The sequence below is a fragment of the Columba livia genome, chromosome 3 (genome assembly GCF_036013475.1).
Source record: "Columba livia isolate bColLiv1 breed racing homer chromosome 3, bColLiv1.pat.W.v2, whole genome shotgun sequence".
NCBI lineage: Eukaryota > Metazoa > Chordata > Aves > Columbiformes > Columbidae > Columba > Columba livia.
The window spans coordinates 76,010,270-76,019,584 of NC_088604.1; the positions used below are offsets into that span (position 1 = coordinate 76,010,270).

A 9,315-nucleotide genomic window follows, 5' to 3' on the forward strand; every position below is an offset into this window, starting at 1 on the left:
CCTTACTCAAGGTCTTGACAGACATTTACCTTTGGGATAAGAGTGAGCACAACCATGGGGTCAATAATTCAGAAGGTTAGGAGTGGAAAGAGGGGGCGATCTACACAGAACAAGTTGTTTCCCCATCTTTGTGATAGGCCTTGGTCCTACTTTGTCCACCTGTCAGTCCACAGAAGCCTGTCAGATGCCTGGTTGAAAGGTTCAGTCAGTTCATCATTGGTTATGGAATAAACATAGCACTCTGATTATCATTAATAATATTTATTTTGGAAAAATATTTTTAAAATGAATTTTTTCATTAACAAAACAGTAAAAAAACTCAAATAACATTTGCACAATATTCCATAAATACATTTATATACAAAAAAATATAGTCACATAGACCCGAAGTGCCTTTGTACATATTTACCAAAAAATTTAAATTATAAAAAAATGAACATCACAAAATACCCAAGCTTTACAATTATCATGAAAATATTTTTACAGATTCAAAAAAATAACACACTTTTTATCACCTAGTAAAAACACATTTTAGTATCAAAAAAGACAATAAAGGCAGTGTTTGTGTCTCTAATTCAAGAAAAGACTGGCTCATAAGAATCCAAAATATACACTTCAGGCAGTGCATGCTTCTTATGTAGTAATTAAGTCCATTCATTTAAATATATATAGAAAAGCAACTGACCATAGTGCAATGATAAAATTCGTAAAAGGCAGTGCAACAGTAATCCTTGAACACAGACCCTTGCCTGGTGTCCATCTTGTTTATTTTGCAGTCACTTTGCTAACTTCAGTAGAGAACCAGCTCAAGCCTGAATTTAGTTTCTCAGCAGCAGTCAGTGAAGGAATCTATCTCCCATTCCTCTTTCAGCAGCATTCATTGGGGCACATCTCCTCTGAAATTGTTCTGAACAACCACCTTGCCATATCACCTCTGGTTTACACCTGGTGAGAGAAAGCATAAGCAGAGGTCAGGAGAGGTTAATGGAAAGTAAGAAGAGGGCTGCAAAGAGTTGCAACTCTGCACCAGGCAAGAATGGCCGCTGCATGAAGCACACAAAGGGGTAGGTCAGCAGACCACAACCACACTATTTTGTACCCTTGTCTACAAAAGTCATTGTAACCATAACATCTACAGTGGCACGTCACGGAGCTTGTCTTTACAACATACGCAGCATGACAAACTCATGCTGGCTGGATTCCAACAGGTACAAATGGCTGTGGCACCATGAAAATAGTGTAGCTGCCCTGACATGTGTTAGAGGAGAGTCACTCACTGAGACTTTTCTCTTCTGGTCCAACTGCCAGGCGGTATACTCACCTCAGTTGCTATGATGCACTCATCTTTCTCTTCTGATATGACATACACCGACTGGTACTTTGTGTCCTTTGAAGTGGAATATACTGAATCTGGTCGTTTTCTTTCAGAAGTATCGCTGTCAAAGACAAAAAGAAACAACACAGGTCAGATGGATGTTGCTTAATGCTACTTATGGGACACCCTACCCTTCAGAGTCAAGCTACCCCCTGCGCTCAGATGTGAGAGATACCTCTTTAGTTGTACTGCACTTTTCTCCTCTGCCTCTGAATCATACGTTTCACACTTGGCTTCACATTTGCTGTGCTCCTCTTTAACAGAGTCCTCGTTCTTAAGTTCATGCACCAAATTGTAATCCACTGACGGGTATCTGACTTTGTAGCCATTTTTATCAGAGTTATCGCTGTGAAAGTCTACTTTCTTATTCGTGTTTTTAATCTGAGTGGCACCAATGACACTTATGGAAATGTCTTTCTCCCGCTGGCAGTTTGCCAGGTTGTTCATGGTCTCAGTCTCGCTCCTGCAGGCATCAGGCTGGTGGTGCCTCTTCTGCACTCTGAGCCTGACACAGACGACCACAGCAGCACACCCCAGCAGCAGCATCAGGACCAGAATAATCCCTGCGCAGACAGCGATCCAGGGGAACTGGGAGTTCTGGCTTTCTGTGTATTTCTCAGTGAAGTCGACGATGACGGGTCCCTGAGGCGGCTCAGGGAGCAAAAACTGGCAGTTGAGCCCGCCGTACCCCCGGGCGCACTCACAGACGTAGCGGTTGTTTCTTTCATGGCAGGTGGCCCCGTTGTGGCAGGGGTTGTGTTCGCATCTGCTCACCGGGGTGCTGCAGTTCTTCCCGTTGTATCCCGGCGGGCAGGTGCAGGAATAGTCATTGACGCCGTCCTGGCAAGTCCCTCCGTTGACGCAGGGAAAGGAGGCACAGTCGTCCACGTTGTCATCGCAGTGTCTCCCAGTGAAGCCAGCCTGGCACTGGCATATATAGGAGTTTCCCAGATCAACACACTGGGCCCCTGCAAGACATCAAGAGAGACAAGCACTGAGTGGTGGGCAGCCAGACCCGACAGCCTCCCACCTGCTGCTCACGGGGTAACCATCACCACTGGCAGCTGAGAAAAGATTTCTTTTTGAGAGGTTAGCTCAACCTTTGCCAAGTCTGACACACCATAAAAAGTATGGGGTTTTTTAAAGGAAAATATTTGTCTATCAGATCTACTTTTTATTCCCCATTCTAGTCCCTTTTTGATATTTCACCCAGCTTGGACAACAAAGTTAGTCCAGATCAGGTTAACATCACAATCTTGCTTTACAGAGTTTGAGTCGCAATGAATGAGGAGGACGGAAGTAAAGAAAGTTTCCACTAGTTTAATCAAAACAAGAAGATTACTGTTATCAGATTACAAGTAATAATATTTAGCACTTGTATGGCATTTTGCATCCACAGACCTCAAAGAGTCTTTGCAAAACATTTGCAAGTATAATCCTCCACATTTTTATGCATGAAGCTTCAGGTCAAGCTACCTGGCTGCTGTCACCCCTTGAAAAAAAAAATGCTATCTGTAGCAGTGTACCAAACCACATCACTACTTTTTAAGTACAGTTCTTCCACCAAGTCAACTATTCACATGACATGACATGGACCATGATTGATCCATGGGCCTTGTTATGAACTCCAGACCAGAAGCCATAGTAACTGGATGGTCTCCTTTTAGAAGGTCACCATAGCATGTTTGGCCTTACCATTAGCACAAGGGCTGGAACTGCAGTAATCAATTTTCTTTTCACAGTTGAACCCAGAATAACCCAGTGGGCAGCGGCAGCTGTATCCCCCATCAGGGTTGTCGGTGCATCGCCCACCGTTGAAGCATGGACCATCAGCACAAGTCATTGCACTCAGCTCACAGTTTTTGCCATAGAAGCCCGGGGGGCAGGTACAGGAATAGCTGTTCTCAAGATCCTGTGGGGAAAGAAATCCGAAAAGTTCAAAATATTTATCTAAAGCTGCTTTGAAATCCAAAAAGGAATTTTGAAAATCAGTAAAACTGACATTAACTCCTCCCTTGGGGTTTCAGTTGGCACAAGCAACTCAAACTTACAGTGCAGCTTCCACCATTCTTGCAAGGGTTGGCATCACATTCATTGATTTCAGTCTCACAGTTGGAGCCTGTGTACCCAGGTCGGCAAGAACAAGTGTAGCTTCCCTGACCAGTGTTGGTGCATGTGGCACCATTCTTGCAGGGCTTGTGGTGGGTGCAGTAGTTCAGGTCTGTAAAAGATTTTTTAAAAGAGAGCAGTCAATATACTTGCTGCTTTGCAAGGTTAGCACAGGGTGGGTGAGCTGGAAATAGCCACATGCTCTCTGCATTTTAAAACAGATACTCAGGCAAGGACTGAGAACTCACCCTGGTTGCAGAAAAGGCCACCCCAGCCTTCTTGGCAGTTGCACTGCCATGGCTGCTGACATGTACCATGAAGACAGCCTGGGTATCGGATGCACTCATCACAATATCGCCCCTGCCAACCCACTCTGCATCTGAAAAATAAATAAATAAATAAATAAACAAAAAAAACCCAACAACAAAGTCTTGTCAGATTTAGACTGCTTACAGTTGGAAACCCTATCGCAAACTCTGCAAACACACTGATGCCAGGGATCAAGTTTCCTAAAAGCCCTCAGTGATCCTTCATGTGAGAAAGTCACCGAGTCCAACTGTAGTATCAGCTTTCATCAGGCCCAGCTATTTCTTCCACTTCCTTAGATAGAGCCATGGTTCCAGGTAGTTAATTTGTTTACTCTAATAACAAACAGCTAAGTCGTACACACAGCACTGTAAACTCATTAGGTTAATATTAATAGCACTGATGTTTGACTTGTAGATTAATACTTTGATCTAGCATCACCTGGATTTCTCAAACTACTATCTAATATGAAGAAAGGCACTTAAACTGACCCTTCAAATGACCAGTGGCTTACTTAACACCAGATCACCAGCGTTAAAGACAAAGACGGGAGCTGGAGGGGAGTAGAAAACTTACTTGCATTCCCCAGGTTTGTCGCAAAAGCCGTGTTGCTCATCACATCCAGGCAAACAAATCGCTATAAAGAAACCAAGCAGGGAGAGACATCAGCACTGGGGCCAAACACCCGCTTTCACAAGACCGATTCCAAGAGCACCTTGCAGGTGGGGAGTGAGCCCCTTTCACTGGGTCAGGGCAGTTAAGCACAGCTGAGTTAATCTCTGGAGTCCACAGGAGTATTGATCTCACCCCGTAACTGGGCACTTTACTTATCGCCGGGGATGAGCATTCTTCTTAATACAGTTGCACACAGACAAAAGAGGGCTCACAATTGCTACCGTCCCCACAGCCCCTCACCCCCCCCTTCCCTTCCCAGTGAGGGTCAGAAGTCCTTTTTTCCAATTCTATGCACACAGCTCCACCTCTTAATATCCCCCAAAAGTGTGTGTGCAGATAAGAGTGGACAGCTGGTGTGCAGGGTGCCAGTGCAAGACAGCTGCTCTATTGTCTATTCTCTCCCAGCAGCTGCCCCGCTGCAACAATACCCCAGCCCCGGAGCCAATGGGGCTGGCGGCCGGCGGCCGGGCAGCCTATCCCTGCCCACAGTTAATCTATGGCACGCGCATGATTTCGCTGCAAAAAAACTTTTTTTTTTTCTTATTCAAATAAATAAGTCTAAAGTTCTTCCTCCCTCCTCCCCCGCCTCCGCTCTGCTCCAAAAAGGGGTGGGCGGGTGGGTGCAGCCCTGGTAAAAGAGGTAAGCAGGCCAGCGGGAGGGAGGATGAGGGAAGAGGAAAAAAAGAACTTCTGCTCATTACTTTGCCTGGTTATGGAACTCATTAAGCAGGCACTGCAAAGTTTTAATACAACAAAGCCAGCCAGAGACAATGGCATGCAAGGGGAAGGGGGGGTGAAGAAAAAGAAAGAAAGAATCTGCGCTGATAATCAGATTGCCTCCAAGTTGGAAAGAATGGAGCTGGGGGCAAGGCGACGGGAAGCAATCTGCGACTGGCAGCTCCACTTGCTAACAGCAAAACATTCTTTTTGCATGCACACATAAACACATCTCCCCCGCTTAGTAGGCTTGCATTGCTGTTATAAGCTCTTTTTTTTTTCTGAGAGGGAAAGCAGAGCAAAGAACGTACATAACGAGTCAAGAAAGACAGACAGCCTTCTACTTTACTATGGGAAGAGCAGCAATGCATAGGCATCCAAAAGTGCTGACAGCCCTGAAAGAGCTCATTATCAAAATGCTTCCTTTTTCCACACCCATTGACACAACTGCTCTAGGCACTTTTGACCATGGGAAAGGTTGTAGTTCCTATTTAAAACACTATCAAAGGAAATGCAGGCTCCTCTGCCTGCTGTTTATCGTGCAACATTGGACCATGAACTGCTGAAAGCATCCTAGCAGTCACTAAGAGTGTGAATAATCAATATGGATAGCAGTTCAGCTGAGACCACAGTGTAGGTGGGTTTTAAGAAAAACAAAAACACAACAAGAAGAAAACCAAGAGGCTGCTTTACAGCCTGTAACTGTTTTCTCACTTCCTGGCTGGCCCTTTGATGGCTGGAGTAGAGTACTCGCCCAGTACATCATCTGCCAGTGTACTTCAGATCCATGTATACACACAAACAAAGAATGCCATCACATGCTGCAGCAGGAGCTCAGTCTGTGTGTCTGGGTGTACACCACTATGTATCTACAAAAGGACCCCAATCTAATACAAAGCTGGAGGTATCTGACATCTCTGACTATCCTCTCTGTGATCTGCTTACTCTCCCAGGTTTCCTGCTGTATCAACACACCACATTCCCCAACAACTTCAAGATCAGGTGTACTTAAAAATTCATGTCCCTCACTACTTAATTAGTAGCAATGATTGTGGCAATAGTAGAGTCTTCTGTGCCATTTTGAGATGGGGAAGAAGTTGAATGTTCTTATGGAACAATCTCTGCTAATGGCAGTTTTTGAGTACCCCAAATGAGAAATGTAAGGTCTAGAGGCCACAGATAATATCTTGGACTTCCCAATACTTTTCTCAATATAAGGTGGCAAGATCAGGCCATAACAAGCCTATCAATAAGCCTGCTGCATAGATGTTGCCAAAACCTAGCTACCTCTCCTGCAGCCGTGTACCCTGTAGATGATGGTATCGATGTACCATGTTTGAAGAGATAGCTAGGTATAAAAAGTAGTCCTGATATCTTTTAATAAATCTTCAAACAACTGCTGAACATTTTGCTATCAGACTTGATGTCTACAGCAAATGAGCAAGAGTGTAACATTGACACTGACATTATATTAGCTTGAGAAGGGGCTGACTTAACTTTCTGTGGTAATTCTGAGGACCTCCTGTCCCCTGCGCGGACAGCACCAGACCTCCATGTGTTGTTGCTTGGTTCCCCCTCTCCCACGGGACCTGATGTCAGAGAAACACCTCCCCAAGAGCTCAGGGGACACAGCTGCAACTGACGCCCAGGGAGACAAGAAGGTGGACACTTACGCTCAGTGCAGTACTGGCCTTTCCAGCCCGGGTTGCAGACTTTCTCGCCACGCTCTCCGCAAGTGAAGTGACCAAAGGCATCATCCCGGGGGCGGCAGAAGACGGAACAGCCTTCTCCATAGTAGTGCTCATCACACACAAAGCGATAGGAGTACTTGAGGTCAGTGCGGCCACTGCTGTGCAGGTCCTGGGACCACTCTTCACCCACTGCCAAGTGCCTCTGGGTGGCCAGACGGCTGATGAGGCGCTCGGGGTTTTCTGTGTGAAAGTGGAGAGGTGTGATTAGGGAGCCCGAAGTGAGCAGAGGAAGACGCTCAACAGGGGGTATCTGGTGAGAGGGGAACTGCAAAAGCAGTATGATAGGGCTATGTGCCAGCAGGTTGGCCTCTCTTCCCATGGTCTCCCACAAAAGAGCAGGGATGGGGTGAGAGAATGTGCTACACATCACAGAGAGAGGGGCTGAATGGGGCCGCAGTGCTGGGATTGTTCCCGTGAGCGGTCTATTTCAGGACAGTTACCTGTGGTGAGGTCGTCAGGCGAGTCCGTATGCAAAGCCTCAATGATGAGCGAAAAGGTACCCTGAGGAAAGAAGGAGCAGAGACAACACACCGGGAGAGCGTGAGAGAGGGCAGGGCCAGGAGGCAGCTACCCCAACCTCCCAGGGGTTACTCAGCCCTCCCCAAGACACCCTCAGGGGATCGGCGGCCCCTCGGATGGCAGTTCACCTGCCTGGGGCGGCCGGGGGGTGTGGGGTGGGATGGGACGGGATGGGATGGCATCGGGCGGGACGGGATGGGATGGCATCGGGCGGGACGGGATGTGGGCTGCCCCCTCCCGCGCCGCTCCCCACTTACGGGCCAGGTGAAGCCGAAGGGGAAGCGGATGGGGTTGCTGAAGGCGGGGTCGGCGCCGCCCGCGCCGTCGGGGACGCTGAAGGAGTTGGCGCCGAGGACGGGGGTGATGGCGCTCCCGTAGGTGCAGGGCGGCTCGGGGGAGACGCTGGCCTGGTAGTGCTTGAGGCAGACGCGGAAGAAGGTCTTGCAGTCGCACTGCTGCAGCCCGCCAGCGCCGGGGCCGCCCCCGCGGCAGCAGTTGCGGTTGCTGAGCAGCCCCTTCTTATTGACAAACTCCTGCAGCTTCAGCTCGAAGACCCCGGAGCAGCCGACCTGCAGGGTGGGGACCGCGGCCGTCAGCCCGCCGAACAGCCCGCTCCCCCGGCCCGACCTCAACCCTGCCGGGCATCAGCGCGACTGAGGCCCCGCTCCCCGCCACCCCTCCCCGCTTCTCCCTGCTGCCACAGGCAGTGACTGTGCCCGATAGCCCCGCGGGAGCCCCCGGCGCAGGGACCACCGCAGGCATTTCAGCTCTCCCCCAGGCACTTACCTGGCAGCGGCCGAGCAGCACCGAGAGGAGGGCAAGCGTCAGCAGGAACCGACCTCCCATTTTGGAGGGGCAGCTCTGGTGCCCTCGCTTTCCTCCCTCTCGTCTTCTCGTCAGAGGGGAAAGGGGAAAGTGTTTCTCGGGGAAAGGGAAAAATAGAGCGGCCAAAGCCGCTCGCTCCCAGCAGAGCTGGAAGAGTTAGTGTCACGGTCTCCTTCTTTCAGGAGTGTCTCTGACTTTTTTTTCCCCTCTGTCGATACCTCTAGGTGTAGCCTGTCAGCGACTGACAGCTCTTACGGATGGCAAAAGAAAAAGAAAGGAGCAGGGGGGAAATAATAAAAAAGAAAGGTTAAGATTAATCTGCTAAACACTTTTTCTTTCCCAATCCACGGTGCTCCTCCTTTTCTCCAGGAAGAAAAAAAAAAATATAAAAAAAAAAAAGGCAACTTAATTCCCAACAGAGGCAGAGAAGAGGCTTCCCAAGGAAGATTAAAAATCGGCGATCTTGAAATCCCTGCAGAGGCAGACACGGCGGCAACGGCGATAATTCCCGGTGCGGTGAGATGCGGGAGCAGCTCTGCGCGGCTGCGCTCGCCCTGCGCACGTCAGGGCTGGTGGGTGTCAAACAGCAGCGGCGGCGAGCAGGTCACCTCGGAGCCTTGATCCCGCTCTTTTCTTTTCCTTTTTTTTTCTTTTTCTTCTTTTTTTTTTTTTTTTCTTTTCAAAAGAAGCGAAGCTCTCTTTCCTTGTTGTGGGCTTACTTTTGTTTTTAGAGGAATCCCAGCCAACAAAAATAAGCTCGTGTCAATAGCGGCGCACGGAGCGTGTCCGGGTGTGCTCCTACGAGGGAGGGGGGGTGCCTGCTCCGCGCCGCGGCTCGGCGGCTCTCTCCGAGGGTGAAGCGCTAAGGATCTGCCTCTCCTTGGGCGCCTGCCTCCCTTATATCCCGCCGGCCGCCTGCATGCCTAATGAGATGCAAATGAGCAGCCCCCCAATCTGGCTAGAGCTGTCACAAAGGAGCCACTTTTCCAAACCCTCCTCTCAATGGATCGCCAAATGGTCAGTGAGCTGTAAAATGTG

General features: G+C 48.7%; 1 protein-coding gene across 1 annotated transcript; it reads right to left on the minus strand.

Moving 5' to 3' along the window:
- Window positions 1-248: 248 nt before the first annotated feature.
- On the minus strand, window positions 249-9,315 carry DLL1 (delta like canonical Notch ligand 1). The gene is made up of 11 exons (XM_065057715.1): window positions 8,239-9,315; window positions 7,710-8,021; window positions 7,374-7,434; window positions 6,856-7,113; window positions 4,367-4,427; window positions 3,733-3,863; window positions 3,427-3,596; window positions 3,071-3,287; window positions 1,551-2,343; window positions 1,322-1,436; window positions 249-945 (listed from the first exon to the last, which is right to left on the minus strand). The coding sequence occupies exons 1-11, from the start codon at window positions 8,296-8,298 to the stop codon at window positions 940-942; spliced, it is 2,184 nt and encodes a 727-aa protein (XP_064913787.1). The 5' UTR covers window positions 8,299-9,315; the 3' UTR covers window positions 249-939.